The following is a 22,342-nucleotide window of genomic DNA, read 5'->3' as shown; positions in this document are numbered from 1 at the left end:
CCAGGGGATGTGGCAGAGGGCAGTGGGCTCAGAGCAAACTCCTGACGAAGGCTAAGACCGGTAACCAGGACGTGCGGGGACCTGCCCGCCTGGCTGTCTCTCCTACAGAAGGCTACTGAAGTCAGACCAAACCGGACACCTGAGCAGCCCTTCTCCCCCACACGGGCCGTGGTGGCCGAGCTCCGCACTTACTTGTAAGTGGTTCGAACACCTGCCAGGGGGCTCGGGCGGGATCTTGATTTCATCGGGTGACATGTTCCGGACTCTTTCAGAAAAGGAGGCTGTGAGAGAACAGAGAGAATTCCTGTGGATGTATGTCGGGGGTGGGTAGGATGGGGCTAAACATGGTTAGGGAAAGAAAAGGCACATAAGACCTTTCCAGGGAGAGAGAAAGGCTATGAAACAGTACAACGGTGTTCAGAGTGGCCCCTCTGTCATCTGAGTTGAGATCGAATGACCAGAAGGAGTCAGCCATGTGCCGACTCACGGGAAGAGAAGTTCAGGCAGAGGGGACAGGTGTCAAGAATGTGCGCTACCATGTCCCAGCAGTGAACTTTTCAGGAAAGGGTCTGTCCAGGGTGTGCTGGTGAATGTCTGACAACCTGCTGGGGGAGGAAGGGAGGAGAAGCTTTGATCTGCAGCATCTGCCAGTTTCTGGGGTATCAGCTGATGCTCCTGTTGCTGGACCCAGGCACAGGAAGAGAGGGGAGCACCACCGGCTGACAAGGGGAGCCAGCTCCAGTTCCCCACTGGCTATGTTCCTACAACACCCTCCCAGAATTCTGGAAGCTCTTGCCCAAGATAGAGGAGAGGGAGTTCAGAGTTCCTCTAGGACTCAAAACATTAAAAACGGCCTTGTGCATAAATGATGCTTTAAAAAATTACCTGTTGGTTATGAGCTTAGTCCTTTTAAAAATAAACCAATCAACCCTCCTTTGGTCCACCTCATTCTTGGGAACAAAAGGCCTGATTCTGATGTGAAGAACCACAACTCCCAAGGGCTAATTCCCCTGGAGATCTGCCACTGCCCACCCAAGTTGCCTGCTCGCTCTGCTCTCCTCCCTGTAGCCTCTGGCCACCCCGGGCCTGCAGAGTGTGCTCTGGATCGCTCAGACAATGCACTGCTTGTTTTAAGAGTCTGCCTGTACTCTTTAAAACATTCTCTCATGAAAAGGACCATACAATAAGCAAACAGCAGGCGGAGTGGGGTGGGGCAGGATGAAGGGAAAGAATGAACAAACCAGCACCAATAATACTCAGCAAGTACTTACTGGGTACCCACTGTGTGCCATGCCCCGGGAAGACTATTTTTTAGCCCTGAGTAGCTGCCTGGACTGGCTGCTGATAGCCTAGCACAGCCTTTGCCTTCTTCTCTCCCACCACTGGGTTAATATTTTCTTAGAAGATAAGGTACTTGGATCTCCACTCAGAGTTTCACTATTACTATGAAGAACTCAGTGCTGAGCAGGGCTGAGGGGATGGCTCCGTGGGCTTTGCCAGTCTCAGTTGCTGCAAAACACGCCTGCACACACTGCAAAGCCCGAGGCTGGGGCAGAGTCCCAGCCCGCTACACGTGCCAACTCCCATGGTCGGCAGCGGGTTCTCACTGGATGTGTCCTGACAACACCAGACCGGCCATTTTGGGTGAGGGAAAGAGGACAGAGAGGGAGTGACCTATCCTGCTGTGGACCCGGGACATCAGTGCAGCCCAGGAGCGGTTTCCACCAGGGGACTACGTGCTCCTCTTTGCCCGGTCCCTTCCTTCCGTCTCCTGACTCTTGGAAGCAATGGCAGAACCCAGATCTGGCTGGAGTTCAAGTCTCATCCCAGCTTCCCCCTTCTTTTCAGCCCCGGGAGGGGCTGGGGTTCTCAGCCAGAGGCTCAAGCAGGCTGCAGAGGCCAGATGAAAGTGGAATTGGTTGGGGTGAGCTGGTCCTCATTATTTCAGGAAGGCAAAAGCAAGGAGGGCCCAGGCAGGCTTTGGGCAAAAGCGAGGATGGTGAAGCTCTTCCTTGGGGTGGAGAGAGAGAGAGAGAGAGAGAGAGCGAGAGAGAGTGAGAGAGAGTGAGAGAGAGCGAGAGAGAGCGAGAGAGAGCGAGCGAGAGAGCGAGAGAGCGAGAGCGAGAGCGAGAGCGAGAGCGAGAGAGAGAGAGAGAGAGAGAGAGAGAGAGAGAGAGAACGCACAGGAAGGGGAGACAAAGAATGCCCTTTGGCATTTGCCGGGAAAGCCTTTTGGAAAAACAGGGTGTGACACTGTTGCCATAGCAACCTAACCACACTAAGTCTCAAGTGGTGTATAGTATGACAGGGAGGGAGAGCCCCTCCTGAGCTCCCAGGTTAGGAACAAAAGAATTCCTATGAAGTAACTGGCAAGTGAAGGGACAGTAGAAAATAAGGTAAAAAATTTTCCACAGCTTCCAGGAGCAATCTTTCAGTGATTCTCTTTCCTAAGTCCCAGCATGATTTGAAGTAGAAGACATCAAACCCACAAATATGGTATTTGTGCAGCCACAAAGCCTCAAACCATTTTCCCAGGAAATCTATCGAGAAATGTGTCCAGGCACTTGGGGCAGCTCCAGGTACCGTGGCTGCTCCTGGGTGTGCTGGGGGCATTCTAGAAGGGCAGCCGTACTCAGGAGCTGAGAAGTGTACCTCGGTGATTCACCCCCGTGCTCACCCAAGCGAGGAAACAGTCATGGTATCCATAGCTGCCAGGTATGAATCTGAGCAGGAGCAGCTCGTCAGTTGGGCTTACGTAATGGTGGGGAGTAAGGAGTGCCTGGGGGCTACTGTGGGGCTGGGAGCGGGAAGCAGTGGAGTGCTCTCTAGTTCACCAGAGACCTGGAGAACCCAGCTGGATTACCACCCCAGGCCGTTGTTCCAGGCATGACCACAGGGCATCAGTGGGGCATCTGGAGGGCATGCGCGCTCAGCTCTGCAAAGAGGCCACGGTGCTGGAGAGACCTATGAGTTAGCTTCTCTGCTTTCATTTGCTCCATTAAACCTGGGGCTGTCTACACATATGAAAATCCTTCCCATATTGGGGGAACAACCCGAGAGTCTTATCTCCAGAGGTATTAACGAAAGGAGTTGAGCGCAGATAGAGCTCAACTATGACCTCATCAGTGAGAAATGGTAGGAGGAACCAAGACTATGAGGCTTCAATACCTACTGTGGTGAATGGAGAAAGAAACTATGGGGGTAACCCTACAGTGAAAGAATATACTTAGCAGTCAAATGAAACTATAGATATGCGCAGTTAACAAGGAAAGCTCTCAAATGGTAAGTGAAAGAAGCCAGACAAAAAACAAGATGGTCATTTCATTCCTATCTATGGTTCTCAACGGGGGGGGGGGGGGGGGGGGGGGGGGGGGATTACCTCTTCCAGCCCCCAAGGGGATGTTTGGCAATGTCTAGAAACATTTTTCCCTGTCACATCTGGCAGGGGGAGGGGAGCGCTAAGGGCATCCTGAAGACTGAGGATACTAAAACATGGTGTCAAACACAGGCCAGGCCCCCACGACAAGGAATTCTCCAGCCCAAAATGTCAAGAGTGCCAAGGCTGAGAAATACTGCTCTTTAGGAAATTCTAAAAAAGGCCAAACTATAGTGAAGAAAGGAGATCACCGCTTGCCCGAGGCCAAGGGAGGAAACAGTCTGCAAGGAGAGGGGTATAGGGGATATTTTGGAGTGATGGAAAAGTTTTTTTTTTTTAAGCATTTATTCATTTTTAAGTTAGCTCTAGGCCCAATGTGGGGCCTGAACTCGTGACCCCGAGATCAAGAGTCGCATGCTCTACCAACCGAGCCGGCCCGCGCCCCTGGAGTGACAGCAGTGTTTTACACTGTGATTGTGATGGGGGTTAACACTGACTATAGGTATCTGCCAAAGCTCATCAGATGGCACAAAGTGGCAAGGAGAGAGCAGGTGGAAGTTGGAGGAGGAAGAAGTCGGGGTGGAGATGGCTGATGTGCCCCCCACCCCACTGCCTGCCAGACACCACGGTCTCGAGCAGAGCATCGGGCTCCCAGGCAGGCTGTTTTCGGACCCCACAACCCCACCCCTACCCCCAGTTTCTTGGGAGTATACAGCAGGGACTGGCGAGGCGGGGAGGGAACAGGAGACTGAGCCTCCGGTCCATACCTGCCCCTATGGATTACCCACTCGCAGGAGGCCACGCTTGGCTTCCTCTGTCTGCACAGCCAACGGGTGCGTCCCCTGAGGGCTATTTTCTAAGGAGTGAACACTAAGGTCTAGGAAAATTCTGGTTTTTATAGGATTTGAAAGACCTACACTCAGGGATAAAGGCAGAATCCCGCTGAGGGTCTGGGCTGGTCATCGTGGTACGTTCCTACCCAAGCCTTCCTCAGAAAACAAATGTAATGGAACAAATTTTAGTTCTTTTAGTGAGGAAAACCAGAACGGGTCCCCACCTCCCATACCTCATGAAAGGATCTTGTCCAAAAACAGGACAGATCCAAGGGGCTGCAAGCCACAAAGACTCCATCTGGACGCGCAGGAGTAGCTTCTGTAGGCCGCATTCATAGCAGCCCCGGGTAAGCAGAACCCTTGCTTTGTGAAGGTTAATGGAGCAGGCAGGGAAAGATGGTCACAGCCATCACAGAGAGGGAGGGTCACCCTGTCCATGAGGTTAGGACAGGCTTTGGAAGAGCTGTTACAAAGTCCACAACCAAACTGACAGAGTTGAGGGACTTTCTAAAAAGGATTAGGAGGCTGGGGTTAGCACAGAACTGGGATGACATGTGTGCCATTTTTCAGAAACATAACTGCCCTGCCCTCCCAAGTCACATAGGGTCCTAGACTCTGGGGCTATGAGGCATGTTCTCTCCTGGGGACAGAGCGAAGTGCCAGCAGAGGCCACATTTGCTCAGTGAGCACCCGAATATGCCAGCAAAGCGGGGCGGCGGCGTACAAGGACAGAGGACAGGCCTAGGGCACAAGGGGAACGATCTCCCAGCTGAAGGAGGCCCTAAATCCGTCCTGACAACACTGGCAACCGACCAAAGCCCAATGAAATGCACCATGAATATGACTTTCAAAGAAGAATTGTTCCCTGGGTGTCTTACTCAGACATCTTAGGAAATGCCAAAGGCCCCCGAGAGAGCACATGAAGAGAAGGCTCTCAGGAGAACAGCGGTCTTGGCTGAAGCAGAGAGAAGCCCCATGCAGTGGCAGGCCCAGGCATGGCGGGAAGCCAGTTCACTCTGGGCAAGCCTCAGACATCTGCCCCTGAGACTCCCCCTGGGGTACTTACCAACTAATTCCTGAGGATCTCGCTTTTCTACTTCTGGGTTATCCTGCAAAAGAGAAACAGACACAAGGAAGTAAGCCCGGGACTCCTGACCCGCAGCTCCTCTCTTCACCGAAACCACTTGGGATCTTGAGGGAGGAGAAAAGGTGCAAGCAACACAAGGAATCTAAGAGCGAGTCGGTGCTTTGGGGGCCTTCTGGGACCCTGAACCTCCTAAGCCCCCTCTATCATCAGAGCAGCCAAGATGCTCCACATGCCTGCTTCCGTCTCTCCTCCACAGCCGCCAGCAGGGACCAATATCCGCCAATGCCAAGGAGAGCAAACGCCAGCCATCCGTCACCTGGACACCTGGACCCTGCCCACCGTCTCCCCTGGGGCCTGGTCAGCCCCGACAATGTCACCCCTACCTGGTACTGAGGAAGCAAGAGATGGCAACTTTATAACACGAGAATCCCAAGACTACAGCACAAAAGACTATCTGCTCCCAAGAGATTGTTCTCACTTTCAGTTTAAGCAGAAAAGGGAGACTTTTATCATCAGGCGGTAGCTCATGGAACCCTGGAGCGGGCATGTACTAGGCCTTTAATAAGTGACTTGCCCCAGGCCCCAGAAAGGCCCTGGCACGGTGGCGGCTTCTCTCCTGGGCTCACCTCTCGACTCTTTACATTGGCTTTATCTCTCTCCAAAGAAAAAGCTTTCTCTGATCCTTTGCGCAAACTTCCGCCCTACAACACCTACTTCTGCAGGTCCTTCAGGGCTGGTCGAGTGCAGAAACCTAAGAGCAAACGTTTCTTATAAGATGGTTTTCTGGACTCGCTGTTTATTTCACTGCTCAGGGTGAGCGCTTCATCCAAATCCAAACCAAATCCACCTGGAGAAGGTTACGGTCCCAGCCCCCGTCACAAAGCCTGGGCACAGGAGGTGGGGTGGGGTGGGGTGGGGTGGGAAGGCCTTCCCTTGCTTGCACTGTCCCAAATGTCCACTGGCAGCAACACACCTGTCTTCCCCATCTCGGGGGAAACCTGGCCCCTCATACACAGTCTGATCAGGGCTCTCAAGTGCCACCACGTGCTAAGGATCAAAGTGGCAGAAGCTGGGCTCACAGGTAGCTATTGGATCTCCTTTCTTTTCCCTGTGGTGGTGGGGGCGGGGGGAGGAGACAAGACAGTTAACAACTCTGAACAAAATGGGCACACGGCCACAGCTGCAGAGTCCTGCATACTCCACTTACTGAAGAAATGTTACACCAAGTGATGCTTCAGAAAGGAAGGTGCCAGGAGGCCACCAAAAGCCCGCCCTTGCTATGGCTCCCTGCCAAGAGCAGAGTGGTAGTTCTTAACCCCCTTCCCCAAAAAGTCCCTCCTGATTCTGGGACAGGCCCAAACCCCTCACCCTTCTGAACACTGCAGCTATTCATTCGACCTCAACAGGCCTAACGTCCAGGCCAGGCTGCTTAGCAACCTGTCTCTCCCGGCCACTGCCCCCTGCCAATCAGGTGGGCAAAGAGGAGGCAGGCCTGTGCTAGGGAACAGAGGGGTTGGGAGGCGTGCCTGGAGGACTGCCATGCCAAATTCAGGTTGGTCATCAATCAGCTGCTCTACAGAGAGTGCCCGTCTCCAGAGGCTCCACAACAATCTCTTTGTAGCAGTGACTCCCGAGGAACCAGTGTTAAAGAGCATGGCAGCAACAAAACCTGGGCCTGTAAAAGGTCCTTAAATTTTCCCTGTAGGGGACAGCTTTCTGGGTGCTAACTGTGGGAAAACATCAGTTAGGTACATCCTACCTCCCCTCCCCTGACCAGTTGGCGAGTATTCCAAGGACTGACCGTTAACCATTCAAAGGCCCCCTGGGGGCTCCTTCCCAAAGCACTGGAGGGCACCAGGCCCTCAGCTGGCCCGAGGAAGAAGGCAAGACAGCCATGTGGAATTCCACCGGGTCTACTACTCCAGAGGCACAGGAAGTTAGTCACCGAACACAGTGTCTCTTCTAAAGGGAAAATACTTGTTCACCCGAGGGCTCCTTGGGCAGGGCTAAGGGCTGTGAGCCACCCTGGGGTGCCCCCAGCGATGGGAGGGGCCGGGGTAGGAGGGGCAGGGATTCCTGAATTTCACAAGGTCCTCGCCTGGCTTAGCTAAGGATGTTCAGTCACATCTCAGGGAAAACAGCAATGTTGGGGCAAAATCACCAACAGGAAGGTGTTCCCCCTTCTTTCAGTCTCTCCTTTTTTGGCTTGGTTACTCATTCTTTCAAATTAATCTTTCTGCACAAATACAAAAAGTGATAAAGTTGACAGGTGGTTTCAATTTGTCAACTGGTCTACTCTTTGCTTTTTTATTCTTCTAGCAATGCGTGTGTGCACACATGCACATACATGGGTGGGGCATGTCCAGGGTGTACCTGGAGCCCCATGGAGTCATGGACTCCTCCTACTCAAACCCAAACGCAACATCCCCAGGAACACCCCCTCCCCTGCAGAGGACTTTAGCTCCGTGATCCCTCCAAGCAAAGTGCCAACCTAGGAACCATGGACCCAACTAGAAGTGCAAGAAGATTCCTTTGCCTTAAGAGAATCCTATAAACTGAAAATATAAATGAGCCACCATGGACTGGGAGCCATATAGTTGTGCACAAAGTTCTCCTGGAAAGACTTTGGAATCTGTGGTTGTTCAGAACTCTCCTCCGTGTCACAGCCACCCATGGGACACCTAGGCCCCGACAATGAAACAATGGGAATCTGTGCTCCTGGTGGCCACATCTTGTTAGGTTTTAGAATATACTTCTTCTGTCCTCCGATGTGAATAAGCTGGCCTGTGAGCCTGCTGAGCTCCTGGTGAGAATACTCCCAAAGGCGGCCAACAAGCCAGGTTCTTTTGGATCCAAAAGCAGTTTAACCCTACATCCTGCCCTGAGCACAAGGACGCTCAGTTATACCCCACACAGAAGGGCCTGGAGCCAAACATCAAGTGTTCTTCAAAGGCGGATGAGCCCAGGACTTCAAACAATGCTGAAGAACCATCAGCCAGGAAGGAGAGTTGGGGGGAGGGGTCTGCTGAGATCACAGAGGATGGCTGTCAAATAGCCCAAAGACGCTTTTTGGGACCATTTACCCTCAACTGTCCAGCAAGGTAAATTTCATCCAATAAAAGCAGCCTCAGAGGAAGACACTCCTTGGGGGCGGAGGTGGTCCACACTCAAGACGAAGACCTAGAGAGACACCCTCCTACCAGTCATGCCTCAGATACCAGGAATTCAGTACAAAATGAACGAATCATCCATGATAGTTATTTTGGAAGGCAGCCATAAAAAACATCTGATAAGTATTTAATATGACACAGCTAAGGAGAGAAACGGAAGATTCACATTATTAAACTCCCAGTCGTTCAACACAACGGTTATAAACCCTCCATAGGTTCTCTTTGTGCCCTTAAGGAGGCTGGAAGGCAGCAGTTAGGAGGATACAAGTAAAAAGCAACAAGAAACCACTGTTCCTTTTCTTCTCCCAAGGTGGTGTTTTAAAATGCACAGGGGGTCCCTGTCTTGACTTGTATGAATCCATCCTCTTGGCCTCCAGGGGGATATTCTCAGTTGGTCAAAGTCATGAACTCAGCCAGGAGATCTATGTACCAGACAGGTGTCTGAGTCAGCCGGGAGGCACGGAACCCACAACCCAGAGACTGGGACAGGCTGGATGCATGGCCCTCAGATGCAGTAGGCCGAGGGCTTCTCCCGCCAGTTCACTGGGAAGGTGTAAACAAAGCATCTCACTTAGCAGCTCCCAGAAGGAAAGACCAGGTAAACCACTTCAGCTGTCTAGTTCAAGTCTACTTAAGACACAAAGAAAAACAAAACAAATGCACAGCTTCTGAAGAAGCCAAGTGACAACACGGGAAAGGCAGGAGAGGGAGTGCTGAGCTGGTCAAAGACACAAACTCTGAAGCAAGGCCTCCCCTCCTGGCTGTCGGCACTCCTCTAACCTCCCCAGGCTCCCCCTGAGCCTAAAGCCTCAGCAACCAGGGCGGCAGGGCACGAAGTGGCAGTGGCAGGCCAGGGGATGGCCCTGACAAACAGTGATCTGAACCTGCCCAATTCTGGTTCCTTAATCAATTGTGTCCGAGACCTGTAAGAATGCAGCAGCCACAACAGGGGCCTCGTTCTCAGGGACTGCAGAACCTGGAATGTGGTTCCCCCTGCAGAGAATACAAAAAAGTTCAGCCACTCAGAAACTATGACTGGAGCAGAGGAAGGAAGTAGAAACAATATGGCTCCATGACGTGGGATAAGCTGCTGGGAGATTTAAGATGGGAGGATGTGCTCAGCAGAGAAGTACCAGATCCTGGTCAAGAGAATGGAGGTTTATTTAGAGCCAACAATACTTCATCAATCCTTCCCGGAGCCAACCCCACAAAGCACGCTCAAAGCGTCCGGCTAGAGACAGAGCAATGTAGCCTCCAGCAACTGGATTCTGCCAAATCTAGAAACGTTGCTTCTTTCCCCAGCTTTGGGAGCATTAGGCACAGAGAAAGTACTCTGAACAGAGGGCAGAGGGCAGCCTCTCCCCGCTGCTGGGGGAAGAATGCTACACACTGTACGTTTTCTGATAGATGACTGACATAATCCTGCTTCTTAAAAGTAGGTGGCAGCTGGGGAGGCAGACTGGTAAAACAATGCCTTCCAAATCTTCGATTCTCTCAGACCAGGGACTGGCCGAGTAGTTATTAAGTCCTGGTGATAGCTCACTTAGAAATGATTGCTCACTGTGGCCCGAGGCCCTGGGGGACTCCGTGCAGGCCATGTCAGCCCCCTCCTCCCAGCACAGAGCTGCACCAGGGCCTGGGGAGACCTTGCTCCCTGGAACACATCCTCCCCACTCTTGCTGAAAGTAAGCCTCTTTGAGACCTTAGTCCTCAGCTCAAGAAGTCGTCTTCTGCCCCATCCCCACCCAGCTGATGAGGACGTTTGCTCTGTTCTGGGCCCTGTCTTAGTTACCACTGTGTTCCTAGCACCTGCAGGTTCGTGCCCTACCCACAACAGGTGTTCAAACATTGCTCAACACTGATGAAACACACACACACTCTCCTTCGTAACGCGCCAGTGGTCCATTCCTCAGCCGGGTTTAGGTTCCACACCCACCTTCAGCTGCAGTGTTCCACTCCCCACCCTCCCACCCCCGACTCCAGACCCGTTTAAACCCACAGTTAGCTTCAATGTGCAACTCAATGTCAGGGAGGCAGCAGAGAGGAACTAAGAAAGGGGCCAGACTTGGCGATAAAAGGCTGATGAGACAGGCAGAAGGAAGAAGGTGGCGGGGGCAATACTGAATTTAAAAAAAATCTTTAAATCTAGCTTGTCGCTCCTAATCCCTAAAACAAAAAGACAGAATTATCTTACAGTTAATCCATTTATTTATTTCACAAATCATATATTGAGCGTTTATTGTGTACCGGGCAGCGCGCCAAACACTGGGGACAGAATATTAACGCAACTCAATCTCAGGGAATAACTGTAGGTGTTATGCTAAGCACTTCAGTGAAAGACCATTTAATTCTCACAACAGCACCACGAAGTGTGGGCAGACAATGCTGCAGCTTCAGAAGCGACTAGCATGCCTAGGAAGCCCCCTTGAAAGCATCAAGATGAGATGCATGTGTGAGTCACTTCGGGTTGTCAAGAAAGCAGCAATTCTGGAACTTCTGTCAAAACAACCTCCAAGCTCCAGAAAAAAATTAATGTGGTTTGACGGACAAGGATGGGGCATATTGAGGACTACCAGAAATCCCGAGGCTCAGCAGAAGTCACCGAACCCCATGCTGCACAGGCACAGCCCTCCATGGCACAGATGCCCAGCGTCTGTGCCCTGTGTTACCCACACACGCAGGGGAGCCTTGGAGAAAGCCGGTCACCAGCACATTTCCTTCAGTTGTATCCTGTTGGCCAGGATTGGGCCACTGCCATGGCACACTGCCTGCCTGGGGATGGAAACACTCAACTTATCAGAAAAATGGGCGGAAGTTGGTGGGGTCAACTTTGGATCCAATGGACTCACCTTCAGTCCCAGCTTACTGACGGGAAGGCTTAGTTCCCCAAGCAGAGATTTCTACAGGAAAGGGTTAAACAGGCATCTGCTAAGACAAATTAAGCCAGCTCTAGAACTGGCCTTGTAAACTGAAGAAAAGAGGAAAACAGTTTCTTTTCCCTATCTGAAAATTTTAGCTCCACTGACATTGCTCAGAGTGGTGCTCACGCTCTGTCATGTGGAACCATCCAGACTTCAATATAAATGCAAGGCTCTGGCCAGGAGCCATTTCCAAAGGGGAGACTTTGTTATCTGACTACTCCAAGTGTAATCTCACATTTAATTCAAGACATTCACTTTGATTCAAGACATCTGAAGACTGAGTTTCTAGAAAGTTGTAGAAGATGTTCAGAGAGGGCCATTCCACTCCTCCCTCTTATACCTAGGGTGTCTGTGTTTGGGTAAAGAGGTCACCTCACATCAAGAATTTGAATTAAGCTGGGCGCCTGGGTGGCTCAGTCGTTAAGCGTCTGCCTTCGGCTCAGGTCATGATCCCGGGGTCCTGCGATCGAGCCCCGCATCGGGCTCCCTGCTCTGTGGGGAGCCTGCTTCTCCCCCCCCACCGCCCCGCTTGTGTTCCCTCTCTCACTGTGTCTCTCTCTGTAAAATAAATAAATAAAATCTTAAAAAAAAGAATTTGAATTAAGTTTTCGGTGGTGGGTCAGGTTGCACTTTTTTCTTAAAGGTTTTCCGTAAAAACAGTGTCTCCATGCTTCAAGTTGTTATTTGGGGACAGGGTGGAAGGGCTTGGAGCCACCCAAGGACAAAGGAAATAGCTCTGTGAGGCTGAGGACAGAAAAGTGAAGTCTTTCTGACACATAAGGCAACAGGGTCACCAAATTACAATAGCATTATCCCACGTGAGAGGTCAGACACCAAACTGAGGTGTTAACATTAACCTGTAGGACAAAAATAACAGATACCAGAAAGCCAGAAGATTGGAAAGGCAAACTGGTCACCATCTACAAAGTGGCAGGAAGAGGAATTAACTGTCTACAGGGCCAAAAGCAAAACCAGTACCTTTAAAGCACTGTTCAGAAAAAATTTACCTAACTCCAAAGTTAGGAATGCAAACGAGCAAAATCTTATCGAACCCAGAAATTGCACAGCGGAATTTCAAGGGACAAGGATTAGAACACAGAACAAGGGTGGGAAGTGCTGGATCCCTCCCCTGAAGGACAGGCAGCTTGCTTTCTGAATCAGAGAATTTCAAAAAGATAAATCCTGACTAGGCAAGGAGGCACCCAGCCACACCTTGGTTAGTAATCTGCGGCATCTGGGCCCGAAGGGACGAAGTATGTTGGGGCTTGCAGGGCTGAAGGCGGGCTGACTGGGCATGTAGGGGCTCTTCTGGCTACAGAACCACAAAGGAACGGGGTGGGGTTTCTGGGAGTCTGAGCTTCAGCTGACTTGGAGCAAGTGCAGTCTGTTGGCAGTTCAGTGGAGCCAAGAGGGGAGGTCAGAAGGAGAATGGTCGTTCTCCTCTGCACGAGATCACCACTTCCAGCAATTGCATTTCTACCAGAAGTGTTCAGCTTAAGGTGTAGCCAGACCTTCTTTGGAAGGTGGCTAGACAAAGGACCTAGCTTGGAATTCTTTCAATCTGGACAACAAAAGAGCTACTTCTCTCTACAAAAGAGCTACAGCCTCCCCCTCTCCCAATCTCTGTCCTGTCTGCTGCTGAGATCAGGTCACCACTTAGAACCACAGACCCCAGCCTGGGGTGGGTGGGTTCTCCCCAGCATGGAAATTCCATGACTCCCACTTCTTCAAGGGCAACCCTAGCCTTGTTAAAGATGAATGGCCATTTGGCCATCGTGGTGAGAGCAAGGAAATGTGAAACGTTAAGTAAGTAGGCTTGGGCATTCTGAACAGTTCAAAGGCCACATTACAACTTCCAGCAAGAAGTTCAGAGTGGATGACTCCCCCAATCCAGCAACAGTCAAGGGCCATTTCCGTCTCTGGTCCTAGGTGAGTCATGCTGTATTTTTTCTAATCAGCACTCAAAGGGTCATGAGGTACGGGAGGTACAACATGGGGGAGGGTAGGGTAATAAAACCAAGATGGAGGGACCAAGTACATATTCTCCCTCCCAGGCCCTGAACAACAGACCTCACTAAAAGCTAACATATGTCATCCAAATCTTCCAATAACCTCATGAGGCAAACATTATTATTCCCATCTTACAGATGATTAAACTGAGGCAAAGTCCAATGAAGTGGCTTCTCGTCCAGGAAGTGGCAATGCTGGGACCCAATCCCAAGTTTGTCTGACCCAAAGCCTAGCAATACCGCTTCCCAACTTCTGATCTCCTCCCTCTAGACTATGAGGCAGGAGATAATAACGGTTTCTATGAAGCCTTTGGTTCAACCACTGGGGAAGCCAACATCAAAGACCAAGGAGGAAAAATACCTCTCCAGGAATGACTCCGTAGGTCACAGAGCAAAGGAGGTGTTAAGTTCTCAACTTAAGGGGACGACAGCCAGAAGTATTACCTTTTAACTATAACGAGTAGGGGAAACAGCTCAAGGGTCCCTGGTGCTCCAGTGAGTTATGTCTGAGTTGACCTGAATGGAACAGCTGGTACTGAAGAGTTAATCATATAACCAGTGGGTGCTGCCACTCTGTCTTTAGCCTAGAGACTTCCTGGGCGCTTATGGAAGGAATGCTACCAAATCCTGACTGCTACTAAGCCCTCCTCCCTTACTGGGTGAACAATCATGGGCACTGTGAGAACTCAAGTTTTAAAGAGTGAGTTATTTCTTCTGACCCACGTAAAGAGCACGACATGTGTTCTGTCCACTAGAGAGTCTAATTGGGAAGAAACTGCTTCCATGACGTTTTATTCAATAACAATTATAAACATAAATTAATTTTTTGCTACTAGAGCCTACTAACTCTGGTTTGTATTTTAGCTAGCTCATACGAGAAGAGCTATGGGAATTGATGTGAAAAAGTGTGCTAATGACTGGTCTCGCCCCTAGAATAAAAGCTGGATCTCAACCTTTTCTTTATGGTTCCCCTTTGAAGGTTTTTAGAAAATGACAAAAAAAATTTTCTCAGAGCAGTTTCATTGAGATATAACTCGCATCCCATACAATTCTTAATTCTTAAGTGTTTAGCTTCTAATTTTTCACTTGTGTCCTGCTATTATAATTACTCAGATTGTAACAACACTGAAAACATTTTTTATTCAAATGGAAACAAAACTGGATGCAAAATATGTATGCTATTATACAGGCACACATAAAAGAACAACGAAAATGGATTGTGGAATTAGGTGATTTTTTTTCTTTTACAAAATATTCAATTCCTGCTATTATAATAATTTGACGATAAAATAAAAATAAAACAAAACCCTGATACGATAACCACCAGAAAAACAGTACCATATAACCCTTTCAGGTGTCAAAGACCCCCCAAAAAAGTCCAAGTTTAGGATCTAACAGATAACCTTTGCTGTACGATCCTGAAAAGTAATTCTCAGTAGAACATTCCACAAGCATGGGTTCTCCTGAAGTTCACCAAACAAAGGCCCACAACGACCCACCTGTGAAGGCTGGAAAAGGACTCATGGTTCCTATACCACACCATATAACTCGCCCCACCCCTTTTAAAGATTTATTTAAGAGAGAGAGAGGGGAGAGAGAAAATGAGCGTGGGAAGGGAGGGGCAGAGGGAGAGAGAATCTCAAGAAGACTTGGTGCTGAGCATGGAGCCTGATGTGGGGCTCCATCTCACCACCCTGAGATCACTACCTGAGCCGAAACCAGGAGTCGCATGCTTAACCGACTGCACCACCCAGGTGCCCCACAACCTGTCCCTCTTAAGTATCCTTCATGATGAACTGAACCCTATGCCGCTTGCTTATGAAAAGCCTTAGCATCTCCCTATTTGATTTCAGAGTCCTGGAGGTAGAACACACTCAAAGCCCAAAGAGGAAAACATCTGCTCTGCAGCAATCCTGCAGAAGCTGGAACATGTTCTGGAGCCTCTTTCCTTAGATGATCGATAAAGAGAATCAAAGATTTCAATGGGAAATGCTGCCCACGTGCAATTGCTGATAGGCTCCTGAAAATTCTTCCTAAAATCAGTAGTCAGTAACAAATTCCTTGGAAACAAGCTCCATGGGCAGTTTCCAGTCTCCAGATGCTTGATTTTGAAACTTGAGAAGATCAATAATAATGCTGGGTAGGGAGACCCCTGGGTGGCTCAGTTGGTTAAGCATCTGCCTTCAGCTCAGGTCATGATCCCAGAGCATGGGGCTCCTTGCTTGGTGGGGAGCCTGCTTCTCCCTCTGCCTGTGGCTCCCCTTGCTCGTATTCTCTCTCTCTCTCTCTCTGACAGATAAATAAAATCCTAAAAAAATAAAAAAATAAAAAATGCTGGATCGGGGGAGAGGCTGGAGAGGAGAGGAAGCGGGGGATTACTGAGTCAGCTCTATCCATTGCAGATCCTTCCTCTAGACTTCAAGCCTATTAATAACACATGGCGACCGAGACACTTGACCTTCTTAAGAGAATTCAAGTGTGTGAGGTACAGTCGCCGAAGGTGAGACCCGCTTATTCGGCTGACCCAGGCCTCCAGGGAGGGTGAGGACCAAGTCTCATGGCTCTGGAACTCAGAGACAATCTACCAATGCAGTTCCCAAACTGCCATCAAGGCACCCCAGGCTGCTGCAGCAAACTCACAAAGGTACACATGACGTTTAAAAATTTCAAGGGAGGGGCGCCTGGGTGGCTCAGTCAGTTGAGCATCCAGCTCTTGATTTTGGCTCTGGTCATGATCTCAGGGTGGTGAGATCGAGCTCCATGTTGGGCAGCTCCACACTAGGTGTGGATCCTGCTTGGGATTCTCTCTCTCCCTCTACCCCTACCCCCTGCTCACACTCTCTCAAAAAAATAAATAAAAATTTCAAGGGAAACATAGCATTAATCAACATCTATCAGAAACCACACAAATTCATGTATTATCTTTCCACGCGGCTACCAAATTGTGAGGGTAGGAATATCGTTTGGAGCTGTTTGGTATTTCTTTTGGCCTGTGAGTTGTGTGAAAAATTCCTGAAACACTAAGGATGCCATGAACTGAGAAACTGTGGCAACTTCTGACCTACAGGATGAGGGCATCTGACCAGACCCAGTTTTGTTAAAAAGCCCACCAACAGCTGCATTTTAGACTGTTGAACGCATGCCTGCACGCGTCACATCACCTGGGAAAGTGGGCATCACAGATGAGCGGAGGGCAGCTGAAGCTATGTGCCTGTGGTCCACAGCTGAAGCCAAGCCAGTGCTCAACCTAGCTTCTGACTCCAAGTCCACTAACCTGGCTCGAAGGTATGAACTCACATTTCTGCACTGTTTTTGGGGTCAAAGAATCATTTTTTCTTTTTTAAGATTTTATTTATTTATTTGATAGAGAAAGAGAGATTGCACGCCAAGCAGGCAGAGCGGCAGGCAGAGGGAGAGGGAGAGGGAGAAGCAGACCTCCTGCCAAGCAGAGAGCCTGATGTGGGGCTCAATCCCAGGACCCGGAGATCATGACCTGAGCCAAAGGCAGATGCTCAACCAACTGAGCCACCCAGGCGCCCCTTGGGGTCAAATAATCTTAGAAATGTTTTATTTTGGGGTGTCTGGGTGGCTCAGTCGGTTATGTGTCTGTCTGCCTTCAGCTCAGGTCCTGATCCGAGTCCTGGGATTGAGTCTTGCATTGGGCTCCCTGCTTGGCAGGGAGTCTGCTTCTCCCTCTCCCTCTGCCTCTCCCCTCCACTCGTGTTCTCTCTCTCTCTCTCAAATAAATAAAATCTTTAAAAAAAGTTTTAATTTTAATCAGAATTATACACACCTTTAAAAAAAAATGCCAGAACCATATTTTCCCCCACCCGATGCCACCTCCTTGACCCAGAGACACTATTTTGTTTTGACAGATGTTTGCTCTTTGGGCCAAGAGGATTCTTTTCCTGGGTCAAAGCCGGGACTGCAACACCGCAGGGAGGTCGGCAATCCCACCCTGCAGAGCGAAGCCAGCCCTCCCAGCTAGCTGGCAACGGGCCGCCCCAGCTTTCCTGTGCCAGGTCATCAATGCCCGTGTTTGTTTTCAAAGGAAGGGTGTGTCAAGAGACAGTAAGCCAGTGGAAATACCTTCATCCACAGGAACTGTGGGAGTGGGGAAAAAAATAAACAAGGGAAAATGTTCCAGGGTAGCCGTGGTAGACCACGGACAAAAGAGAGTGGGAAAAGAAAGCCCATATGCCAAGGGCAAACAGATGGAGGAAACACTTAAGCCATCTGGCACCCCCGTCCCTGCGGTAAAGAGCTGAAGAGAGGCCTGCCACTTCCGGTCTGACCTTTCCTAGGACAGCAGTGCCACCTTCTGTTGAGTGATCAGATTGGAGTCAGAGTGCTTACAGAGGAGGTAAGACCAGAAAACTGAAGTTGGAGAAAAGAACAGGATGGGAGTGCTCAGCCACCTCCTCTGCTCTAGGTAGGGGCAAACTCAGCAACCCAGAGCTCGATCCCGCCTCCCCAGACCGATGGATCAGAACCAAAGGCTCCCTCCAGAGGTGGGTCTGGAGTCATCGTTTCTTACCTAAACCCCCAAATATGGGACTTTGCGCTCAGAGGTAACCCCAAACATCAGAGTGATAAAAATTAGGGCAGTTACCAGTCTTTATACTCTACACTTGTACTTTCTAAAGTCAGCAGATAGTAAGTGAAGTGAGAGAACATTCAACTTTGCTTATCCATAATGCCCAAGCCCCCTCCCAGAAGACCACTTGGGGTGGGGGAGGGGTCAGTCCAACCCCAATCCACACATTTCTTTAGGACATTCTTGGCAAAGGCTTTCTTAAAACTTGTCTGAAAAAGGTCCAGAAACAGGGAGCTCACTACCTTGTGAAGCAAACGTGTCTCCCGTTATTCTGTGCGTTGCTTCAAGGTCTGCATGTGGCCTTCACCTGCCCTCCCCTATGGGACCTTCAAACAGCAGACGTAACTGCAGGCACTTCCCCAGTAGCCTCTCTCAGCTCCTTAACCTCTCATGTGACGTGGTTTCTAGGCCGTTCTAGTCCCCTCACCTTTGTGACTGCTCTCCTCTGAAGGCACTCCAGTTTCAAAACGTGGAATTCAATATTCCCAAATAGGCCCAATGACAGGGTGACCGGCCTGGGAAGCAAGCATGGGAGGTACTGGTGGTGGCAACACACATGTCAGACACTATTAAGCTAATTATCTGTTCACGTTTACTCAGTTAATCCACATAAAATAAATGAGGCGGTTTTATTATGATGCCTGTTTTCCAGGTGACAAACTGAGGTCAAGGTAACTGCTGCGCCCCTCCCCAAACTGGGGCTGTCTTGTCTTACTCTGAATACTCTCCCCCCCACTGCAGCTCAAGGCCCCATATGGCTGACAGCTTACTGGACAATTCCAGAGCAATGCAAACAGTTCCCAAACAACTATTTAGTATTACCGACCCAAGATACTTGTTTCTGAAGAACAGTGGTTCTCCAAGTTGATCTGTGGACCCCTGGGGGTCTGCATGGTCAAAGCTATTTCCCTAATACTAAGACATCCCTTGCCTTTCTCACCATGCTGATGTTGGTAGGAGTGATGGCGGGTCAAGCTGGCCCTTTAGAATAAATTGAGGCAGCTACGCTGAGATTTAGCAGTAGGCATACTCTCAATTACAAAAAAAAAGCCAATTTCACTTAAGAATATCCTTGGTGAAGCAGTCAAAATGATTAATCTTATTGAGTCTTGACCCTTGAGTACAAATTTATTTATTAATTTGTTTGCATTTTGTTTGATGCCATGAGAGGTCACATCAACACCTCTGCACACTGAGGTCCAATGGTTACCTCAAGGAAAAGCACTTAGGTGAGGGAGTTACTAGCTAATCTAGTTGATTTCTCCATGGAACATCATTTTTACTTGAAAGAATGACTGACAAACTACTGTTAGTCAAATTTGGGTAACTGGCAGACATTTCTAAAAAAAATGAAGCCTGTCACATCAAGGAAAACTCTTAACAGAATTTATTGGTAATGATAAAATTCAAGATCTCGAGTAAAAATTAGCATTTTGGAAAATGTGTATTTCCCACGGCAAACAGACAGCTTTCCAATACTTAATGGCTTGTCTGATGAGATTAGTAATGTCATTAACCAACATAATTTTTTGGATATCAGAGAACAAAATACATCACTGCAATCTGTATAGCTCGGTGAACCAACATTTCCTAAATCACCAGCGCCCGAGGATGGAGATCATGGATGGGTAAAACAGCCATTCGGAGTGCAAGGCCGACCCGTGGACTTAAATAAAGCAGAGTACAAAAAGTTCACTGTCGGTTGGGCACCTGCCTTCGGCTCAGGTCATGATCCCAGGGCCCTGGGATCAAGCCCTGCATCGGGCTCCCTGCTCCGTGGGACACCTGCTTCTCCCTCTGCCTGTCATTCCCCTCACTTGTGCGCACGCACTCTATCAAATAAATAAATAAAATCTTAAAAAAAAAAGTTCACTGAGAATGTTTCACATTCCATAGTGCAAGTAACTTTTAGGAAACCATCTCTTGTTGAATTCTGATCAAGTATCAAAAAAGATCTACAATCACCTAAAGAGCTATTAAAATATTTCTCCTCTTCCCAATGACCTGTGTGTGAAGCCAGGTTTTCTTCAACTAGTTCAAACAAAATAACACACTGCAACAGACTGAGTGCAGGGGCACCTGGGTGGCTCAGTCGGTTAAGCGACTACCTTCGGCTCAGGTCATGATCTCGGGGTCCTGGGATCGAGCCCCGTATCGGGCTCCCTGCTTTGCGGGAAGCGGGCTTCTCCCTCTCCCACTCCCCCTGCTTGTGTTCCCTCTCTCACTGTGTCTCTCTCTGTCAAATAAATAGTCTTAAAAAAAAAAAAAAGAAATGATTTAATTGTGTAAATGCTTGGAAACCAGGGAAAATAATTTATAAAAAAATATGCAATGGGTTTAATTGTTATTTTAAAATGACAACTATTTAAAATTTTTCTCAGTTTTAACTTCTAAGATAGTAAATACCAATAGATAAAACCAAAATGAAGTGAAGCTCTTTGGGATCCTCAGTTTTTAATTGTGTAAAGACACCAAAATGTTTTGAGAACTGCTGTAGTAAAAAACCAAATGCAGATTTTAAAAAGGCAAAGCAGGGGGTGCCTGGCTGGCTCATTCAATTGAGTGTCTGACTTCAGCTTGGGTTGTGATCTCGGGGTCATGGGACTGAGCCCCGTGTTGGGCTCCATGTTCAGCAGGGAGTTTGCTTGTCCCTCTTCCTCTGCCCCTCCCCCTGCTCTCTCTCCCTCTTTCAAACAAATAAAAATCTTAAAAAAAAAAATAAAAATAGGGGCGCCTGGGTGGCTCAGTTGGTTAAGCGACTGCCTTCAGCTCAGGTCATGATCCTGGAGTCCCGGGATCGAGTCCCACATCAGGCTCACTGCTCAGCGGGGAGTCTGCTTCTCCCTCTGACCCTTACCCCTCTCGTGCTCTCTCTCTCATTCTCTTTCTCAAATGAATAAATAAAATCTTAAAAAAAAATAAAAAATAAAAAAATAATAAAAATAAAAAGCCAAAGCAGGAAGGAGTGCCATCTGGTGGAAAAGACAGTTATGACACCAATCCACTTGCTAACAAAATAAGTGGCGCCTCTAATCCATCCTGGTAACATTCCTATTTTAGAAACTTCACGTGCTTAAGGCAGAAATATTCAAAATTGAAGGTTTGGAACTCAAAAATACTGTTAAAAGTTGGGGCGCCTGGGAGGCACAGTTGGTTAAGCGTCCAACTCTTGGTTTCGGCTCAAGTCATGATCTCAGGGTCATGAGATCGAACCCTGTGTCAAGTCTGCTTAAGACTCTTCCTCTCCCCCAACACCCACCCGTGCGTGCATGCACGGGCTTTCTCTCTCTAATAAGTAAATAAATCTTAGGGTGCCTGGGTGGATCAGTTGTTAAGCGTCTGCCTTCGGCTCAGGTCATGATCCTGGAGTCCTGGGATTGAGTCCCGCGTCGGGCTCCCTGCTCCGCAGGAAGCCTGCTTCTCCCTCTCCCACTCCCCCTGCTTGTGTTCCCTCTCTCGCTGTCTCTGTCAAATAAGTAAAATCTTAAAAAAAAAAAGGTAAATAAATCTTAAAAAAATATATACATTGTTAAAAATCAATTAAGTATACCAGAAGAGTTCTGGAATAAAGGTTGGTAGGGGTTTCAGGTGGAGGCCACTGCCTGAAGACAGTCTGAGGGCAGTTCAGGCAGAAGAGTAAGCCAGCACCAGGACTAAGGCATAGGGAGCACAGAAGACTGTTTCCAGTCCTTGGGATGCCACGAACACTCACGATTTTTGAACTTGAGGACATGTGAGCTGGAGAGCTCTGTCTGACCCCTTCCACACTCATCCTCCAAAAGAACTACAAGTCATTGTAAGGGTGGATTCTGTGTTCTGTTCTCCGAGGACTTCTCAAGAACAGAAATTGTTCCAGAACACTTTTCTTTCTTTAAAGATTTTATTTTTTTTATTTTAAAAGATTTATTTATTTTGAGAGAGTGAGAATGAGAGAGAGAGAGAGAGAGAGAGAGAGAGAGAGAGAGAGAGAGAGAGAGAGCGCGCGCACATGAGAGGGGGGAGGGCCAGAGGGAGAAGCAGGTTCCTCGCGGAGCAGGGAGCCCGATGCGGGACTCGATCCCAGGACTCCAGGATCATGACCTGAGCCGAAGGCAGTCGCTTAACCAAATGAGCCACCCAGGCGCCCTAAAGATTTTATTTATTTATTTGACACAGAGAGAGAGACAGCGAGAGAGGGAACACAAGCAGGGGGATTGGGAGAGGGAGAAGCAGGCCTCCTGCCGAGCAGGGAGCCCAATGTGGGGCTCGATCCCAGGACCCTGAGACCATGACCCGAGCTGAAGGAAGTCGCTTAACCAACTGAGCCACCCAGGTGCCCCTCCAGAACACTTTTCATTCCACAACCAGAC

General features: G+C 49.1%; 1 protein-coding gene across 1 annotated transcript in view; it reads right to left on the bottom strand.

Annotated features, from left to right (window-relative positions):
- The window catches only part of LOC113907979 (SAP30 binding protein), a 36,249-nt gene that overhangs the window by 8,219 nt on the left and 5,688 nt on the right, over positions 1-22,342 (bottom strand). The window contains exons 4-5 of the mRNA XM_027567824.1: positions 5,276-5,318; positions 193-281 (exon numbers count right to left, since the gene is read on the bottom strand). Coding sequence (XP_027423625.1) covers positions 193-281; positions 5,276-5,318 — 132 coding nt within the window. The remainder of the gene's footprint in view (positions 1-192; positions 282-5,275; positions 5,319-22,342) is intronic.

The sequence above is a fragment of the Zalophus californianus genome, chromosome 16 (assembly GCF_009762305.2).
Source record: "Zalophus californianus isolate mZalCal1 chromosome 16, mZalCal1.pri.v2, whole genome shotgun sequence".
NCBI classification, from domain to species: domain Eukaryota; kingdom Metazoa; phylum Chordata; class Mammalia; order Carnivora; family Otariidae; genus Zalophus; species Zalophus californianus.
Note: the sequence above shows the minus strand (reverse complement) of the source record. Positions and strands in the feature narration are given on the sequence as shown.